Source organism: Eublepharis macularius, chromosome 2 (genome assembly GCF_028583425.1).
Source record: "Eublepharis macularius isolate TG4126 chromosome 2, MPM_Emac_v1.0, whole genome shotgun sequence".
In the NCBI taxonomy this organism is placed as follows: domain Eukaryota; kingdom Metazoa; phylum Chordata; class Lepidosauria; order Squamata; family Eublepharidae; genus Eublepharis; species Eublepharis macularius.
Window position 1 is genome coordinate 210,492,139 of NC_072791.1, and position 20,295 is coordinate 210,512,433.

At 46.2% G+C, this 20,295-nt stretch overlaps 1 protein-coding gene across 1 annotated transcript in view; it reads right to left on the bottom strand.

Annotated features, from left to right (window-relative positions):
* Positions 1 to 20,295, bottom strand: part of CPS1 (carbamoyl-phosphate synthase 1) — a 209,524-nt gene that overhangs the window by 44,494 nt on the left and 144,735 nt on the right. The window contains exons 23-27 of the mRNA XM_054971268.1: positions 20,167 to 20,232; positions 18,280 to 18,343; positions 16,273 to 16,454; positions 14,604 to 14,798; positions 12,283 to 12,350 (exon numbers count right to left, since the gene is read on the bottom strand). Of these exons, the coding sequence (XP_054827243.1) occupies positions 12,283 to 12,350; positions 14,604 to 14,798; positions 16,273 to 16,454; positions 18,280 to 18,343; positions 20,167 to 20,232 (575 nt within the window). The remainder of the gene's footprint in view (positions 1 to 12,282; positions 12,351 to 14,603; positions 14,799 to 16,272; positions 16,455 to 18,279; positions 18,344 to 20,166; positions 20,233 to 20,295) is intronic.

Genomic DNA, 20,295 nt, shown 5'->3' on the forward strand with positions numbered 1-20,295 from the left:
TGGATGACGGACCCATTCATCAAGGACTTCACATAGCCCCAAAGGGTAGTGCCCCTAAGAACATACTAGAGGAAAAAGAAGTCTTGAATTTAGCAAACGACTCCATAGCATGTTACCCAAAATATCATCTTCTCTTATACTGTCTTTTAGAGGGGAGTGAAAAATTGCTTGATGATTCTGAAACCCTTTTTTGGAAAGTGCTTCTCAGGGCGGAGCTACAAGTGACGAATGACACTTGAACAGCAAGTGTATTTCTCCCTGTTCACTTGCGCTCCACTCAATCCACTTGCTGTTCAAGTGTCATTCGTCACTTGTAGCTTGGCCCTAATTCAGGGCAAAGAAGTTCTGGATTTGTCATTACTATCTGATCTCCTTCTTCCTGCTCACACAAGGTCCAACCAATCCTTTCACTGAATCATGAGAACCACATCTGAGAATGACTATCATACAGAAACACAGCAAAAATGCCCACTATTTCATTTGTCGTTCTTCAATCTGCCACCATGTCAACCAACCCTAATATCTGTGAATCAATCCTGGTATACTTTACTCCACAAGTAATCAAAATGTGGAATTCACTCCCAGCAGATGCAGTTATGGCCAAAAACACCAATAGCTTTTAAAGGACATTAGACCAACTCATGGAGGATAAGTCCATTATGACAACTAAAGCCAGTAAACCTCTGAATACCCACGCTAGGAGGCAACATATTACTCCCTATGCATTGTTCGTTTGCCAGTTGTTTAGTTGCTGTGTGGGACACGATGCTGGACTAGATGAAACACTGGACTGCTCTAGCAGGGCTCTTCTTATGTTGCTTTCCCCCTTTATGGTGCATGAATCAACGTTCTGAAATCTTCAACATTAGTAATTCCTTCATGATTTTTCAAGACATACTAAGCTTGCTGTCTTCAGATGTGCAGAACTTTTAGAATAAAGTCTTCTTACTAAAATGTATGAGAAACGTCACCCTTTAAAATGTTCCCTGTGTGGGTTTTAAGTGAATGAAGTTGAAGCCGTATTCCATTATCATGCCCCACCTGAGCCATGTAGCTTAACCACATAGTATTCATGGCCTAGTAAGTACAGCCTACTTAAACATCTGCTTAGTGCTGGGGAGAAATATTTCCTTAATTCTCCTTTACCCCATTTCTCCCTGAAATCGAACAATCCATTCCCTCTTTTTATGAATTTGGAGTCTGTTTCTGATCCATTCCTTTTTGATGAAAGAGAAATTGAAAGTAAGGAGGGGCAGGAAAGAAGGGTCTGGAACAATTTCAGAATTTTGCTCAGCAGATGCTTGGAGGTAGGCAGGGTCTTCCCAAAGCTTCTTATCCTCCTGCTAGAGGACCACCCTATACTGTGTAACATAAAACAGCCACCAGAGCTGAAGTTACAAAAGGGTGCACTGATTTCTCTTCAAAGAGAAATAAAAGAGAACTCTAAGAGAAATTCCCCTTTTAAGACAGAAAAAAGAGGAGTCTTAAAAAAGAAAAAAGTCTTTAAAAAGTGAATTTTAGAAACAGAAATTCCCCTCCCAAGGTCAACTCTACTCATTGCATTACATTTATATTTGGGTTCAAAATCTGATTTGAATTCTCTGCAATTGGCCTGTTTTAATTGTTTCTATTACTAGCTAAAAGAGAAAAGCCTTCTCTCTCCTACTAGATTTTTTAAATAAGGCATTGCCTCTTGGTTATACTTCTGTGTGTCAGGTCCAATGTATATGTAAACTGTACTGACTCCATTTTCTAATGCTTCTAGTGTTTAAGTGCTTTCCCACAGGTGCACCACTTCCCAGGCAGATCTCTCACCGGAGGAGATTGTTTTGTCTAACGCCGTTCCACCAAGCATTGGCCTTGAGAGAGAGCAACTTCCCAAGACTGAAAGATATTGTTTTGAGAACTGTGGGGGAGGCTGGTTCAGTGGGTAACTGTTACTCTGTACCACATGCTTTGCCCTTCATTGGTAACAATGATCGTGTACCATCCTGAGTCTCCTATTCAGGACAGTGGACTATAATGGACCTTTTCTGCAGTAAAGTTTCCTTATTCAAACAATGGACTCTTGTTTGCTTTTGAAGGGGAACCTGTAGGAAGAGCCTTATCTAGCCACAGTCTGACATTTTGTTACCAATCATGCCTGAGTCGGGCCCAGCGGAATCCAAAGTTGTCCCGGACAGGGATCCTTTGTTCGATCCGTATGCGTCTCCCGACAGTCAACCAGCGCAACACCAAGAACCTCAGGAACCGGTGCCAGCCGGGACCGGAGCTTCGACCACTACTCCGCCTCTCATCGATCTCGGCAGTGAGGGGACAAGGCCGACGGCTGCCGCTCTCCCCTTGATCTCGTTACCTACGCCGTCGGAGTGGGGGGCCAGACCCCGAGAAACGAGAGAGCGCCGGGCCAGTGGGCTACATCCACGAGCTTCCATGGACGGGCGCCGAAGCCTAGAGACTGTCCCTGAATTGGACAGCAGCCAACCATGGCTGTTTTGGAACAGGACGACCGTACAGACGGACGGGGACACATCCCGCCGCGGCGCCCTGAGTTGGGATTATTCGGAACTTGCCCCGTGGAAAGAGCCAACGGAAGTTCCTGAACAAAGTTGGGTGCAGATGCAAAGTCGCACCCATGCTGTGGATTCCGGCATCTCGGCAGTGACGGGCCTAGCCAAAGGAATTCTAGCAGCGAGATCGCAAGTCGATCACGGAGACCCTCCGCCTTGGGGGCCGTTTTCCCCGGTGACTGCAACTGAGGGAGGTTCCACGATGGGGCAACCGGGTCCAAGTAGAATGCAACAGTTGGAAGCTAAACTGATCGACATGGAGGAAAGTTTGGCTCATGCCATTCATCTAATCGCAGTGATGGGGGCAGGAGAGAGACTATCACCAGAAGAAATGGCTGTACAAATAGCTACTCTCCAAAGCGTTATTTCCTATCCGATGGATGTCGCCCCGTGGCAGCCGCCGCTCTCAGGTGAGGAGGAATCCTGCCCTGGGGAACCAGGGGAACCCCCCACAGAACTTCCTAAACTAGACGAAGTCCCGCCCCGCAGGGATACTCCAGTTGAGGTACCTGGAGAAGCCCCAACGGAAACCCCTAAACAGGACGGGGATCCACCTCCCGAGGAGACTCCAGCTGAGGGGCCTAGAGACGGGGAAGAAGGGCCAAGCCGTCCACCCGCGTCGCTGGTGATACCCCCTCCCGCTTCTCCAATAACGGTCCGGCCGGATCAGTCAGAAGAACCTCCGGCTCCTCCTAGGGAGGAATTGCCTCAGCAACCGCCAGAAGTTGTCCCCATTCAGCAAATCCCAAGGGAAGGTCTACCGGCGCCTCAAGATCAGCCTCTGCTTCCCAGAGTAACGACGCCGGGAGGGGCAAGCCCGCGCGGTCCACCACCCATCAGGCCTTCGCCGCTGCGGCCCCTTCCGCTTCGACCACAACTAATACCTTTACAGCAACCAATACGTTTGCCACCGGACCAACCCGTATTACCACCTCCAAATCAACCGGTGGGGCCTATACCATTACGACCCCACCAACCCGCCCCTCAACGGCCAATCATGACCCAACCGCGACGGCCACCTGCACCTCAACCGCTACTGCCGGCGCCTCCGGTGTTGCCACCACCAGCCCGGCCGCGGTTGCCGCCGCCTGCTCGGCCAGCGTTACCGCCACCGGCCCAACCAAGACCGCCACCGCCAGCTCAGCCGGTGATGCCGCAGCCAGCGCAACCAGCACCGTTGCCACAACCGGGTCCCCAACGACCCATCCTCGTACCTCAAAGGCCATTGATGCTTCCGACGGACTTTTACCCTGCACCGGCTCCGAGACAAGACCTCCCGATGGGCTGGGTGAAACTGGAAGCTACTTTTGATGGAGATCCCTCCAAGCTAGGATTTTTTCTAGTGCAAGTGATGCAATTCTTCAACCGGTGGGGACACCTCTTTGGTAGCGAGGCCAGCCAAATTGAGCATCTCGGTTCTCGCTTGCAAGGCAAAGCTGCGGATTGGTATGTAGGTCTCTACAATATTGGGGCCCCAGAACTGAATACTCTCCAGGGGTTGGTGGATGCTATTCGTGCACAATACGAGGACCCCTTAGAGGAAACTAGGGCCCGAACGGAATTGCAAGCCATTAGACAAGGCAGCATGTCGGCAAGAGACTATATTACGAAATTCCGACAACTAGCTGCCAAATGCCCTAGGTGTGAGGAATCCACCAAGATTATCCTATTCAAGCAAGGGCTAAACCCGAGACTTTTAGATAGAGCCCTTATGCAGGACAATCCTCCTACGCTATTAGGCTGGATCCAACTTGCATGCGAAGTTGAGAATCGCATCTTGGAAGTCCGTTTGGTTGAACAACAACAACAAACGGGACAAAGGAGACCCTTGACTCTACAGAGGGGAGGACGGGGCACTGGATACGCCACTCGTGGAGCGAGAGATGCTAGATGGCAGCAAGGGCTGTGTTTACAATGCGGACAAGCCGGTCACTTTGCAGCACAATGCCCCTACCGGCCTGTGCAAAGACCTCCACTCCAACTACGGCGTCCAACCCTGGCTCCATTTCCTACTCTCCAACGCCCGACTCCAGCTCCACGAGCGCACAGAGGTCGCGGCGCTTCCCAGCGACCAGCTTCAGAAAGGGGGCTGGAGGCGGAAGAGGTGATGGAATACGACCCCGCTTCCCCAGGTGTGGAGGGGAATCCAGAAAGCCCCTCGTCGGGAAACGAAATGGATCTGTCGTAAAAGGGCCCAAACGACAGATCCACCCCAAGCCCGTCCCAACACGGGACCGGCCGCCTGGGTCCATACTATTCATGCCAGTGACTTTACTGAACCCGGAGAGGAAGATGCACATTCGCGTACAAGCCCTTATTGACTCGGGCTGTTCAAGAGATATCATCGCCCCAGCCTTAGTCAACGGATTGGTCCTGCCAGTCCGCGAATTGAAGAACCCAGTTATTTTTGAACAAATGGATGGCACTAACATGAACCCTGTTACCACCGAGACCATTCCAGTGGTCACAGGCATGGGCCAACACTGGGAGAAGAGATCTTTCGTTATTAGCTCAACGGCCAAATACCCGTTAATCTTAGGCAGCAAGTGGCTCTGTGATCACAACCCCCACATTAATTGGGCAGAAGGATGCGTCACCTTCAATCACGCGAACTGTAAAACCCATCGATGGGACCAAAATTGGGGCGCTGATCCATCCCACACCGAAACGGCTCTTCTAACCCGGGAGGACATAAAACAAATTCCTGAATATTATTGGCCGTTCTTGAACGCTTTCTCCGAAAAGGAAGCAGATACCTTGCCCCCGCACAGAAGAACCGACTGCGCAGTAGAGATATTGCCGGGGGCCTCCCTGCCCAAAGGCCGACTCTACCCCATGAATCCCCGTGAACGGGAGGAGCTCCGGAAATTCATCGACACCAATCTCCAAAGGGGATTCATCCGCCCGGCCAATAGTCCCCATGCGGCTCCAGTTCTCTTCGTGAAGAAAAAAGATGGGGGACTCCGACTATGCACGGACTTTAGAGGACTTAATGCTGTGTCAACCAACAACGCCTATCCCATCCCGCTCATCCGAGACCTACTCAACGTCGTGGCCCAAGGTAAGATCTTTACGAAATTAGATTTGAAAGATGCTTACTTCCACGTTCGTATAAAGGCAGGGGATGAATGGAAAACAGCGTTTAATACGCCCCTCGGACAATTTGAATACTTAGTTATGCCGTTTGGTTTGGCGGGAGCCCCCTCCGTTTTTATGTCCATGATAAACGAAGTCTTACATGAATTCCTCTATAAAGGAGTTGTGGTGTACCTTGATGACGTATTAATTTACTCAGACACTGAGGAGGACCACATCCAACTAGTTCAAAAGGTTCTGGCTGTATTAATGAAAAATAAACTGCCCATCAAGTTAGCCAAATGTGAATTCCACAAAACCGAACTCACCTACCTTGGTTACTGTATTTCCTCAGAGGGTTTGAAGATGGATCCATCTAAAATACAAGCGATCCGAGAATGGCAAACTCCCACTACCCGTAAGGAACTACAGTCCTTCCTGGGTTTTGCCAATTTTTACAGAGACTTTATTGCAAATTTCGCCCAAATCACGCTCCCCCTAACAGACCTATTAAGAACCAAAGACAAAGGGGACCAGGCAAAGAAACCCTCCTCCAAAATACAATGGACTTCCAATTGCCAAACAGCCTTTGAATGCCTGAAAAAACAGTTCGTTTCAGAACCCGTCCTCTCCCACCCCAACGAAAACTCTCCCTTCATAGTGCAGGTCGACGCCAGCGATACGGCCATTGGGGCGGTTTTACTGCAGAAGGGGGAGGATGAAAGGCTACGGCCTTGTGCATTCCTTTCGAGGAAGTTCTCTGAGGCTGAAAGGAATTGGAATGTATGGGAGAAGGAAGCCTTTGCTGTCAAAGCAGCCCTCACAAACTGGCGACATTGGCTAGAAGGGGCGAGACACCCTTTCGAGGTGTGGACGGATCATAAAAATCTGGAGGCCCTTCGAAGCCCCCGCAGACTGAATGCCAAACAATTACGATGGGCAGAGTTCTTTTCCAAATTCAATTTCACTCTAAATTACCTCCCGGGCAAAACTAATTTTCTGGCCGATGCCCTGTCGCGCATGCCCCAACACAAAAGCAAACGGGAGGAAACTATAGACACTGTCTTCTCACCTAAGCAGTTGGGAGGCGTGGTAACTACCCGCAGTCGAGCGAGCCAACCCCTCCCACACAGCCAAGACTGGAAAACGAAACTTAAAGCTGAAGTAGAAAAGGAGGGGGATAAAGCGCCCAAAACGAAACTGATTCAATCCCCACAGGGGGACTGGTTGGCCGGGACCAAATTCTATGTCCCCGGCAGCCTCCGCCGGGAGGTCTTGCAGCGATGTCACGATGCCCCCACGGCCGGTCATTATGGGTACCTAAAAACGTTGCATCTGATACAACGGCAATTCTGGTGGCCGGGCATGCGCAAAGACATTTCCCAATATGTTGGTTCCTGCCCCATTTGCCTCAGCGCCAAAACTCGAAAAGGAAAACCTCCGGGCCTCCTGCAACCGTTAGAAACACCTAACCGACCTTGGGAAATAATCTCCATGGACTTTATCACTGATCTGCCCGATTCAAAAGGACATAATTGCATTTTAGTAGTGGTAGATCTGTTTTCCAAACAAGCACATTTTATTCCATGTACTGCTGTACCCACCGCGCGGAAATTGGCAGATTTATTCTTAAAACACATCGTAAAATTACATTCTTTTCCGTCCAAGGTGATTTCGGATCGCGGCGGACAATTCGTTGCCAACTTCTGGCGGGAGCTTTTGCGAATGTTGAATATTGAACAAGGAATCAGCTCAAGCCACCACCCGCAAACCGACGGGCAATCCGAAAAAACTAATCAGATTTTAGAGCAATTCCTTCGTTGTTATATTAATTTCCAGCAAGATAATTGGGTGGACCTTCTCCCTCTCGCGGAATACTCATACAACAACAGTGTGCATGCTTCCACAGGGGAGACTCCTTTCAAAATTGTATATGGAGCTCACTTCAACCCTTTCCCGCTAGACGCTCCCCCTCTCCATTCTTCTAGTTCGCCAGATGTATCTTCATGGTGGGGGGAGGCAGCTCAACAATGGACTCTCATCAAACAACACCTCGAGAAAGCCAAACAGGATTACAAAAAATACGCAGATCGCCATCGTGCGGCTGGTTGGGAATTACAACCTGGAGATCATGTTTATATTTCCACCAAGAATCTAAAACTAGCCCAGACCAGCCGCAAACTAGCGTTAAAGTTCCTAGGGCCTTTTCCTGTGCGCAAGGTAATCAATAAAGTGACTGTTGCAGTAGATTTGTCCAAAAATTTGCGCCATGTTCATGATACATTCCATGTCAGCCTCAGGGGAACCTGTAGGAAGAGCCTTATCTAGCCACAGTCTGACACTGTGTTGGTTGTCAGCCAAGCATGAACTGAACAACTCATTTCTTTCCAGCATCTTTGTCCCAAGAGAACATACAACCGGCTCCGTCTTAGAATGATCCAAACAAGGCTGAATGCCTGCTGTTCTAACCAGATACTGAAAAACGCTTCTGATTTTGTGTTTTCTGTTTTTAACAACTTTTGCCATTTTATCACTTTTTATGCTTTTTTATTTTTAATGCCAGGCAAATTCTACTTTTCTTTCATAAGTAATCATTTTTTAAATTTGATTATAAGTCTGTGCTATGGATTTCTCAGAATACTCTCTGCCAAACTCTTTCTGGCTTTGACCACATTATCCGGTTTGCTCTCTACAGAATGTTGGAACAACTGGGAAAAACAGGATGGGGGTGAGAAGGACTGAGATATGACTGTTTGCTTCAGGCCATCTAATCAGTTCAAGGGCGAGGCAGGATTTGAATCCAGGACTTCTTTGCTCACACTACACACAGCAATCACGGCATTGCACCATCTCCTGCACTGTGCTATAAAACTACAGAAGGGCTTCAAGTCCTGTTGGAACAAAGGGGGCCAAGATACTTCACATGCCAAGTGCCTTCAAAAGAAGAGAATATTTTCTTTAGTGAAAGTGTTTCTTTCTAAATAAGTACACAGAACTTTAAGTTACTTGTAAATGATGCTTAAAAACCCCACTGAAACAGGGCTTTAATTGAAACACTTAATGAAAACTCTCAATTAATTCTACCATGAAGGCCTTTTGGACTTCTACACATGGCTGCATTATGTCAGAAATCTTATTTTTCCCTGCATAAACGCCATCGTGTCCACTCCATTCAGTGTCAGGGTGACATTCCTCAGATTAACAGTTTGCATCCCTTTTGATGATCAGACTTCAATTCCATTTCCGTTGACACTTGCAAACCATGCTCTCCAAATGCTTTCTCTCTTCCTCCTCTCTCATCGGCGAATAAGCACGGTACCACATTAAGCATCGGAGAGGGAGTATAGAGAACATCTGTGCACACTGATTCAACTCATTTTCAGTTCTCTTTGTTTTGATTTGTTGGCCATGTCCTGAAAGAAAAGCAGTTGCTGCAGCCCGTGTCTGACATACTACAGTGGAAAACAGAGGAGCATTTTCACCTGAACGGGCATGATGTGAAGTCACTGCCAACATGGTGCAGGTATTCCTGCCTTTCTCGGATATTGAAAGAAGAGACTGGCGACATCATGTGTGCTGTTTGTGTTTGCGGGATCATTTCCCAAGTGGTGGGTACAGAGGTCTGGTGCTTCGTGAATAAGTCATATTTTTATTTACTTCATTTATAGTCAACTTTTCTCCCCAATGGGGACCTGAAGCAGCTTACGTCATTCTCCGCTCCTCCATTTTATCCTCAAAACAACCCTGTGAGGTAGGTTAGGCTGAGGGCATGTGACTGAACTAAGGTCACCCAGAAATGGGGTTGCCAGATCCCCCCAGCAACTGGCACGAGACTTACCTTTATGGGGGGGCTCACCATTGATGTCACAATGTTGCCGATGATGTGCTGACATCACTTCTCATGTGTCTGGAAGTACTGTAGCTTCTGTGTTTTCCCAAGGACATTCTTGTCTTTCTCAAAAATTCTATGGTTTTACCATAAAGTTTTTGAGAAATGCCAGAGCATCTCTTGCCACTTCTAGTTTAAACCAGAAGTGATAATAGTGTGCCAGTGGTACACCAGGACTTATTCCCCTCTCCAGTTTCTCCCAGCAGGCATTAAAGTGAATTGCAGGGAGGCCTCCCACCAAATCCATGGCAGAGTGGAGATTCAGACCTCGTTCTTTCAGATCCTAGTCTACAGTAAATGTCAGAAAATAATAACAGTTTGACATTTACTTGTCATTCTGAAAAGTCTGTGAGGCCTGCTGAGAAATGTGAGAATATGTTTGTGCCATAAGGTTTGTTTTGGATGTTTACACCTTTTACTGGTAAATGATGGACATTGGGACGGGCCTGTACTGGAGGCATTCAGCTGGATCTGAATTTTACTAGTAAACACCGACAGTATTTGAGGTCTGTCTCTGTCTGGACTTTTTATAACCTTACGAACTATCAGTAGTTTGGCTTTCACCAAATTTCTGACCCTTATTTCCTAACACATCCATGCTTCTTCCCAATAAAGTATACGTGAGGCCCACAGCAATAAATTTCACAGGCTATGAGATACAAACTCCTTGTTCTTTGTTGTGATTTTTTTTTTAGCAGTATGAGACAGTCCTGGTTTCAGAGCAGGCACCAAAGCCGCCAGATCTGGATGTGTGAGAGCTCAGCGAAGCTGCTTGATAAGCATATCCGAATGGGCAAGATGATCCTCAGGGAGCAATAATATCACAGCCATTACCTTCTGGGGCCTTGAAGATATAAAACTCAATTTTCCAGTTAAGAAGCTCCCTTTCCTGGTACTTCAGGGATGGCATTTATGGAGCCCAATTTGAGGAGGGTGTCTTTCAGCAGGGGACCAGGGCCTTGAAAGTGCTCAGCATTTCCCAGTATTTTATCTTCAGGGCTGGGCTGGCCAGCTGACATGTCCATTTGATTCCTAGTATCATGGAAAGCCTTCCCTTCCTCTGCACTCGAGCTGTGCTGTCTGCTCCGCTCGAGCGGATTGGAAAATAAGTTTTAGGAGGAGAGAACAGAAAGGAATGGGACAACCATATATGTGTGCATGTGTACATCCATAAAAGAAAGAACAGCAGTGACCCTGGTCTTAAATGGCTTTAAAAACAGAATTAGGTAAATTCATAGAGAGAAGGCCTATCAATAAATATGAGGCCTGGTGCAACATTCCCTCATCCTTAAACAGCAGAAATGGCACTAGAGGTGGGTTTTTTTTCCTAATTCAAAAATAACTAGTTTATTTATTTTAGAAGGGAAAGATCAGGTGAAATCAGGTATACATCTCCAAGGCAAAATCAGAACATGCACAGACTTCCGTTCTTAGGCTCTTCACAGATACTTAAAGGCTTATGTTTTGAGGCTTTGGTTCCCTTATTTTTCTCCAAGCACTCAAGAATACTTTTTTTTAGTAGTCTCTTTCTCTTCTGGAGTTAGAAATGTTGGTACCCACCTTCTAGTACCTCAATCCCCTTCTCTTCACACACCAGTGCTTTCCTTCACTCATTAACTGAATCTGAACGTCTCCACAGGCAGTTTCCAACCACACCCAACAAGGGATTTCTCCTCTTTCCAGAGCTACCTCCCTGTATGACTGGGTAAGGAAAATCTTCTCTCCTTACAAGATCTATGCCCTTTCTGTGGCCCCTTTGGGAGTCTGCACCTACTTCCCAAACCTTCTTGCCAACTTCCCCCAGTTCTCCAGCCAGTGTTAAAACTGCTCTTCATTAGGACTCTGTCCCACAACGCTTCACACTGGATACCAGATACTGGGTATAAACACCAGGTGAAGGCTGTGGCCTTCTAACCTGGGTTAGAGGGGAACGGGTTTGGAGAAAAGGGAAATGAGTTTGGAGGAGAGAAGGACAACCTCAGTAGCCACTAAGTGAGTCAGGAAATACAGTTGGATTGAATTTGGGAGCTGGGGAATGATCAGCCCTCTGCACTGGCTTGTGGGTGAGTTATGGTGAAGGAAGGAGATTCCATGTTGCCTGGTGGTAAAATATCTATGATCAAACCCACTTTGAAGCTCTAATGGGCATATGAAGTGTTTTGCTGGGTCACCTAGTCCAGATTGTTGTCTCACATCACACAGCGGCAAACCAGTTAACCTAGAGGGCCAGAAAACTGGGCAAAGACTCCAAGGCCTTCCAAATGTCACCTCCTCCTTGCACTGGTATTCAACGGTTGACTGCCTCTGGATGTGGAGGTCCCCTTGAGCCACCATGGTGAGTAGCCATCAATGGACCTCTCCTCCACAAGCCCATCTAACCCCCATGCTCACAGCCATCACTGCCTCCACTGGCATTGATTTGGACAATTTTAATTCCTCATTGAGTAAAGAAGAGTTTTCCTTTTGTCTGTCCAGAAACTATGGCCAGTTTACTTCACTGAGTGTCCGTTTCATGGTAGGCAAGTCGGCCAAGGGATAACAGACATTACACGGGGATGGTGCACACTGTGCTCGGTAACTGAACGTGAAACACAACGAAACCTCGTCTCTGGCTCTGCATCTCTCAGAAGTGCTATTTTCAAGCCTACAAATGGTGTAATTTCTATCTGAGGACTAGCATTGTGCTGATCTTCTCATACTTCACTTTTTGCAGATTCTGCAGGCCTTACACTGTCAAAAATGTCTTACCTCAAAACGTAGGAAGGTCTCAGCAAACACGGGTAGCCAACCAAGTCTGCAAATTCAATGGCATCTTCCTAGAAGTAAAAGAAAAGTTTTGTTTAAATGTTGAGAGCTTCTGGATATTTTACCGTCTTTAGAGGTAAAATGTGCATGTATTGTCTGCCTGCTGTTCACGTCAATAATTTACTTATTTTGTCTTTTGTTAGACTTTTCTGAGGGGTGGGGACTAGGGATGTGTGATTCGGCATTCCCAAATAGAAAATATACCTGGATAATACCTTTCCAGTATTATGCAGGTGTCTTAGCCATACCCGAAGATATCCAGAAATATTTGGGGATAACAATTACTGGGTTTCCTAATAGACGTGAATTATTTGAGTTTATCCAGGAAATGCCATGACGGCCATTTTATGCCAGGCTAGCTTGTTGTTTTCCCAGGCTTTTTCCCAAGGCAGACAACAGGGGGGAGTAAGAAAGGCGGGAGGGAGAGTGAAAGAGTGAGTGACCAATGAGATGTGACATTGAAGGAGCTCTAATTGTCTGGCCAATCACAGGGAATCTTTGATAGGAGAGCCTTTTCCAAATTCTTGCAAGAACATAAAAGAAGTCCTGGCTCAAAGCAGACTCCATTTTGGAGTGAGATTTCCAGAGAGTGTGCTGTTGAGAGCTCTTAGCCTCTGGCTGCTCTGGGAATTTGCTTTTGGGTTTTGGATTGTGATCCATCAATGGAGCTTCGTTGCCTTCTTTGGATTACTGCAGCCTGCCTAGGACCACCTTAAGAACTGGTGCCTGGTTTGAAAAGTCATCGGGGATTTTTCTGGTTTGGGGGGGTTGGCTTGGTGTTGGGTTGCGGGGAGGGGAGCAAAGGATCAAGCCTTTTCTTTCTTTTTAAACATTTTTCTTTGGTCTTTATTTTCTTTGATGCGTTGGTTGGGGGGTTCACTGCTTTTGAGATGCTTCTGCTTCTTGGGTTCTGATTGTTTTATTCTCTTTGTTTCTGGTAGCTTATTGGGAAGGGGGACTTCTGAATTTAATTGTCTGGTTTTTAAATCTTTTCTGTGGTTTTTTAATTTACTTTTCTGCTGCCCCCCTCATTTAAATCTTTTTACATTTTATTGCCTTGGGAGGGAGTTGCTTGCTGTTGTTTTTCTTGCATGCTATTTGAAGTTTAATATTTGCAGTGTTGCTGTGTGGGGAGGGATCACGGAAGATTTTTTTGCTTAAGTACTGTGAATAGTGGGTAGAGGTCAATTGCTGTTGTTTGTGGGGGTGCTCTTTCTTGTGTACTGTCATGGGGGTGCTGTTGTGGGAGGTGCGTTTGCTTGTTTCTTGTGGTTGGTTGGTGGGTAATACTTGTTGCTGTTGTTGTGGGGTGGAACAGATTGGTTTCTGCTTTTTTGGTGTTTGGTTGTGGTTTACTATTTAAATAATTTTGTTGTTGGTAGTAGTCAATCTGTGACAGTGGTGCTGTACCACTGCTGACGTAGGGGCAGGGGGATCACATGACCTGCTGGCTCCTCCATACAAAAATTCCATTTGTGCTGAAAACTAGATGCCAAAGTTCATTCGTTCCTTCGTTTGTTCATTCGTTCATGCATTCAAACCTCACCTTTCTCCCCAATGGGAGAAGCCACTTGAAGTGGCTCACAAAATTCTTCTCTCCACCATTTTATTTTCACAAGAACCCTGTGAGGTAAGTTAAACTGAACGTATGTATTGACCCTCCCTGATCCGGATATCCCAGGTAAGCCTGATCTTATCAGATCTCAGAAGCTAAGCAGAGTTGGCCTTGGTTAGTACTTGGATGGGAGACCTCCAACGAAGACCAGGTTTGCAGAGGCAGGCAATGGCAAACCACCTCTGTTAGTCTCTTGCCATAAAAACCCCACCAGGGGTCACCATAAGTCAACTCTGACTTGAGTGCACTCTCCACCACCACCATGTGATTAGCCCAATGTCACCCAGCAAGCTGCCATGTCAGAGCCCGGAACCTGGGTCTCCCAGATCCTAGTCCAACGTTCTAACCACTGCACAACACTCTCTCTCAACGTCACATCCTTTTAACCTCTCTCTCTTCCTTGCCAGTTTTTAGTGTGTAAGAATCTTTGCTTGTGTCTGGATGAGGATTCAGTTGTGTGAGTGGCACATTTTGAAGACATGCAGCCTGAACACTGATTGACCACCTCCATGAAAAGTAGATGTTGCTTGCTTCTTTAGAATGGACATCCCTTTGTCTTAACCAAAAGATGAACATACTCTTTCAGACAGGAAGACCACAGAAAACAGTGGTGAATATTCGCTTCAGGTAAGCATGGATGTCTACTGACCAAAGAATCCACTGCTCTCCAGGGTGCCTGAGCCACCTGCAACTCATCAAGAACAGCCGAGAATATGGAGCGGTCTTCTGCCCGGTTGATCTGCAGTGGGTTGGTACCCATGATGTTAACCCCATTCTTGTAAAGGGGCACAGCCAGGTTATTTGGAATCTGCCCTCCCACAGAGATGATACAGCCATCACATGCCTAGAGAGAATTAGAAAACAAACGGTGAGACCAAAACAAACTCAAGTTCATGGTCTCACTATGCATCACTTGGCATGGTTACAGTCAAAGAAGGGACAAAGGCTTGAATCCAGAGTGTGAGGTTGCTTCCACTTTCAGAGGGGGCTTTCCATTACTTTCTTTTGGCAGTAACCCCTTGAGTCTCCTGAAATGATGTGCTCAAGGTTCTATGTGGGCAGCTCTGCTTGCCAAAGCCCCAGTCCACCACCCTCCCCTATGAGAAGCCCTGCCCTAGACCTCAGTTAAATTCAGTATGTGAGAACTTTCCCCACCTCTGTTTTCTAGTTAGACCCTGACTTACCGTCACAGTTGACAAGACTGTGGATTTTTTTTAAAAAAGAAACTCCCGAGCAGGCCCATCTTCCTTAATCTGATCTGGAGCCATGGCATGCTAAGAAGTACCCTGTTTCTCTGGTCTAAACAGGGCAACTGGGCTGGCTTCCCCGCAAAAGGATTTGGCCACATATAGCCAAGTTTCCTCCCCACCCCCCAATCTCCAAAGATCACAAAGAGGCTTGATAGAATTCCAAGGACTCCCGGCCACATTCCTCTGAGGTCAGATTGAAGAAGGAGTGCCAAAAACCATGACCTTCAAAGGATTCTATGTGTGCATGTTATTGCCATCAAGTTGCCTCTGACCTATGGCGACCCTATGAATGAAAGACCTCCAAAACGTCCTATCATTAACATACTCAAAGGATTGTGTCAAGCCTGAAACTAGTTCATACCAGCAAGCTTGATGGCTTTTCACCTAGTTTTTCTGAGGAAAAACACCCAACTAGACAACAACATTAATGGCAGCCAGCTCACTTGGGTTTGCCCATGTGGGACATGGGAGTAAAGATTTTAGTGACCACATGGTTAAGCCATGTCACTTTGTAGGCACTCTACAGTCTACTACAAAGGACAAAGATCAGAAGAAGTCCTACTTAACAGGGATTTTCAAAAATTGCTACAAACCTGCCAGTGCAGCTTTACCTAAGGCACTATGTTAGCAGAGACAGGTGACCCCTCCTGAATGCCCTTAAGTCTATGTTTAGTCTTTGAAAAATGGTGTTCGTTTCAGAGGCACTGTCCCCGTGCATAAAATTAAGCATGTGTAATAATTGCCTTCACAATCACAGGTTAAAACTAAGCTCGACAAGGGCAAGGCAATTTGAGCCATAAATAACTGTGAAATAAATTAAATTGGCTTGTAAATATTGTGCAATATGTCACCTTTGGAAAATAATTCTCTATTATTTTGGCATTCATTACTGAGCAGGCTGCTAGGAACAGCAATGCCCTACAAAACATTCTGCCAGTTTCCAAAACAAGCCAGCGCTAGGAGGTGGCCAGCCAAAGGAGACAAGCCGGGCTGACGTTGCAAAAGGGCTGGCTTGTTTTAGGAGCTCTTGGTTTTGTTTCTTGCAAGGCTGTCTGGATTTCCTTTTACCTCCTGTTGGTAGATGTCCAAAATCCTTTCCAGGGACAGTTCGTCAAAGTACAGCCTGTCACACTCATCAAAATCGGTGCTCACTGTCTCTGGGTTGCAGTTCACGACGACAGTCTTTTTGCAGAGCTGGCGCAAGGTGCGGATGCAGGAAACAGCACACCAGTCGAATTCTACGCTGCTCCCTGCCAACCGGAGAACAAAGCCAGATGATGCTTTTAAAAGACTCACCATTGTACGGGCAGGTTTAAAAACAATGGCACGTGTCAAGGTCAGGGCAGGAAATCTAATTGTCCGCATAGAAGCCGAGAGGTTTTCGACCATATCATGTGCACTGACGGGTAGTGAGCAGTTGTACAAACATCTTATTAGGAGGAATAGCTCTCAGCTATAACTGTGCCACGGCTCAGGGAGGGGGGCTAATGGATCCACTGAGTCGTTCTTTCTTAGAGTTATGGATCTAGTTTAGCAGTTCACAGGTTCTGGCTGGGTATCACTGTGAGAAAACGTCTTTCCCCAAGAACAGCTAAAAGATAAGTAAGATTAGAAATCATAGTTGAGACCAGGGGATGCTTTCAAATTTCTCATCCATACTGGCTTGACTTGAAAGGCCTTGTTTTCTCCCCTGTGCTAACAGAAAAAACACACTGGTCTTAATTTCTGTGGCATTTTCAGTTTCCTTGCACCACATTTTCTCCATAAAATATATGCCACCTTCCCAACACTATTTGTGTGTCAGCTGCACATCAAACATGGAGCCAGGGCGGGTCTCCTGACAACTAGAGCTTGGCTTTCGGCACTGAAATTCTGGCTACGCCTCCATTATAGGGCAGGACCTAACAGTCATATCTCCCTAATGTTGCCACACTCATTTTCATCTAACTGGTTTCATTTAATCTCAAGGAAAATCCAGCCAATTGGACTCCCTCTTTACGCTAGATGAATTTCAAGCATTTAGATCCTTGAAGCAGAGACTCCTTGACATTGAGAAACAAATTCTGGTCTTTTGCAGACAAAACTGGCTCCCCTCTGCAGTTCGCTGTAACACTGAAACAGGGACTTCCAGCTACTTATTGTACACAGCTTACAACCTCCCCTTTACACCGCGCCTTTACGTTAGCAAGATTCAATGTCTTCCCGTCTACAGTTCTTTATGGAAGATTTGTAAAATTGCCCTACCGCGAAAGTACTTGACCATGCAATAACAGGGAACCAGAATCAATTGCTCGCATTTCGCTCCAATGTGAGTTTTACATCCAAATACGGGAAGCCCTAATTAACCCTGTTTTGTGTAACAGGTACAGCCTTCCAGAAGTGAGGCTCGTTTCCCTTCTTTTATTGGATAAGTGTCCCCCATATTACCACCTCAGTAGCGAGATTTCCTTGGATTGCTATGAGAATTAGGGACTACAAATTTAAGCTCTGGAGAGATGACTGATTCTGGATTGTATTTTGTACACTCAAATACTGATTTTGTCTGACTTTGCTTTATGCCAAGAATGGTACTGACTGACTGGCTGGCATAAAAACAACCAACAAATAACAAACCCCAACAGCAAAAATGGGTGGGACAGAAAGGCTCACAATGACACCACACAAAAGAGAACAAATCAAAAGGGCACCTTCATACATCCCTGTTTAACCCTAGTTTCAGACCTTGGTTAAGTGGTTAGCTCTGACTGGAGGCAGCATTAGTACCCAGCTTTATCAACAGAAACACTGAACCATGTTTAAGGTAGAGGATTCGCTATCAAGAACTGGGAAGAGGAGAAGAGGAATCTCTTGGCCCCCTTAGCATCTCTTGATTGTGGGTAAGAGTCACATCTGCAGTGGTCCTCCTTAGAACTTTACATTAGAAATTAGATCTACTGATATGAAATGCAAAACTCAATGTTCCTGTGTGTAATTCCATAGAATGTGAAGTGTTCCTGCAGAAGAGGGTACAAAAGAAAGGACTTTTACAAGAGCCTCAAGGCTTGGAAAAACCAAGGAGCAATAAGGAAGATTTACCTATGTGATACGGTCCACAGCCCAGCACCATCATTCCGTGGTCATCAAATTTTACATCATGCTCCTGGAATAGAACAGCGTTAAGAGAAGTCAGGGGGAATTATTTTCAGCAGCGCCCATTGTGCTTATGAAAATAAACCATTTATGCCTCCCAGTTCTTTATCCAAGACTCTCTGGGCTTTGAAATGAGCACAATGCCTATTTGGACAGACTATGAACTCATGTTTTATTTTAATTATGGTTAGTTTGTGCAACTAGGATTCAGATCACAAGCGAACATGCAAAACCTCAGTAAATACTTTCAGCTCCTTTGCTCTGTAGTTGGGGAGGGCGGTGCTAGGAAATAAGCTTAAGCCAGGATGTTTGAATTCACACATTAAGCAAAACCATAAGACTGATGGTGCTTAATAAACCAACTTCAAACCATGGTTTGAGATCTTGGTTCGATCGGCTAGCCATAGTTACTGGACTAGCCCAGGTTCAGAAAATCACACCATTGTTTTCCATGACACATGAACTGAGCCATTAAATTAAACAGATGATTGGAATGGTGTCTGAAGTGACAAACCCAAAAACGAACCAACCTCAAGTTCATGGTGGTTCATCAGAAATGGGATCTGATGAACCGCTGGTTCGCGAACCACGAACCGGCCTGGTTCGTGATGAATTTTGGTTCATGCCCATCTCTAATCCCTAGCCAAACTGGCCTGGGAAAATTGCTTCCCAACCCCAGGAATTACCCTAGGCATGTAAGAAGGGGCCACAAGAATGTTGAATTATATTGCATTATGGCTGTCTGGCAGGGCTGGCATCATGTTGCACTATGGATCTCTAGCAGGGCTGGCATCAGCATACCCTGAGGTGGGGCAGCTGCTGGGCCCAAGGTTTCTCGAAGGGCCCATTATTGCCATCTTGCCTCACCCACTCACTTGTTTAGCATGCCACCATCCATGTTACCTGCTGCAGACACTGCCTGGTGCCACTGAGGAAAGGTCTGAAGGTAGCTGTGCGCATGGGCAGCAGGAGTGCTTATGAACAGATATAGGAAGGACACGCAAGCAGATGGGAGGTATCTGGTGGTAGGTGGAGGAGAAGAGGTGGGCACTGGGGCCCAAAACCTGGAATGGTCCCGCTGTCTGGCCAGTCCTAATAATTCTTTGTGCCTCAAAGGCATATGCCCAGCAGTGCTCCCAGATCTCCCAATGGAATGTTATCCATTCCAGAGGCTGGCTCTGATGTCCAAGTCAGAAATCTCTAGCTTTTGCATTGTTCACAAAAGTCCCACATGCAATTACCATTTTTAAATTCATTTTTGCAAAGGGACAGCATTTTCAAGCATTTTCAAGCATTTTTACAAAGGGACAGCATTTTCAAGATACAATTCATTGTTCATAAATTGTGTGAAGAAAGACAGGATAGGAGTAACCCAAAGGTTCTCATAAATATATTGCACTTCACAAATCAAATTTGGTGGCAAGAGGTTAAATATCAGAAGGAAAAATTTGCCACACCGTAAAACAGCAAGCAAAGCTTATATTGAAAGAATTCTCATTGGTAGTCCACAAGAAAGAACAGGTTTGTTGTTCACAGATACTGGGATTTAGGGAACAAAACTGTGGCACGGTGGGTAAATTTTCACTGCTTCTATCTGTGTTCTGCCTGCTCAAAAGGACTTTTAACACCGCCAGCTATATTTTCACCTTCTCCATAACAATAGTCGGAAAACGCTTCCACCTGGACTCCAATGGGATTATGCTTCTGCCAGCTGCTCGAAACCAGAGCTGTCTCTAGACCGAGTGAATTTGAGTTGCAAGGTCAATAGATACTAATGGGAGAAAATACATCATAATACTCGGTAGCTCTACAGTAGTAAACGGTGGCACTTACCTGGCCATTATAAGTGACATAGAGGTAATTAGTTACAGCAGGGTATTCTCCTGCCAGCGTGTCAATCTGCAGAGGAAGGAGGAGGAAAATGATCAACACACACAACTTTTCGCCAGTTTCTTGACGGCC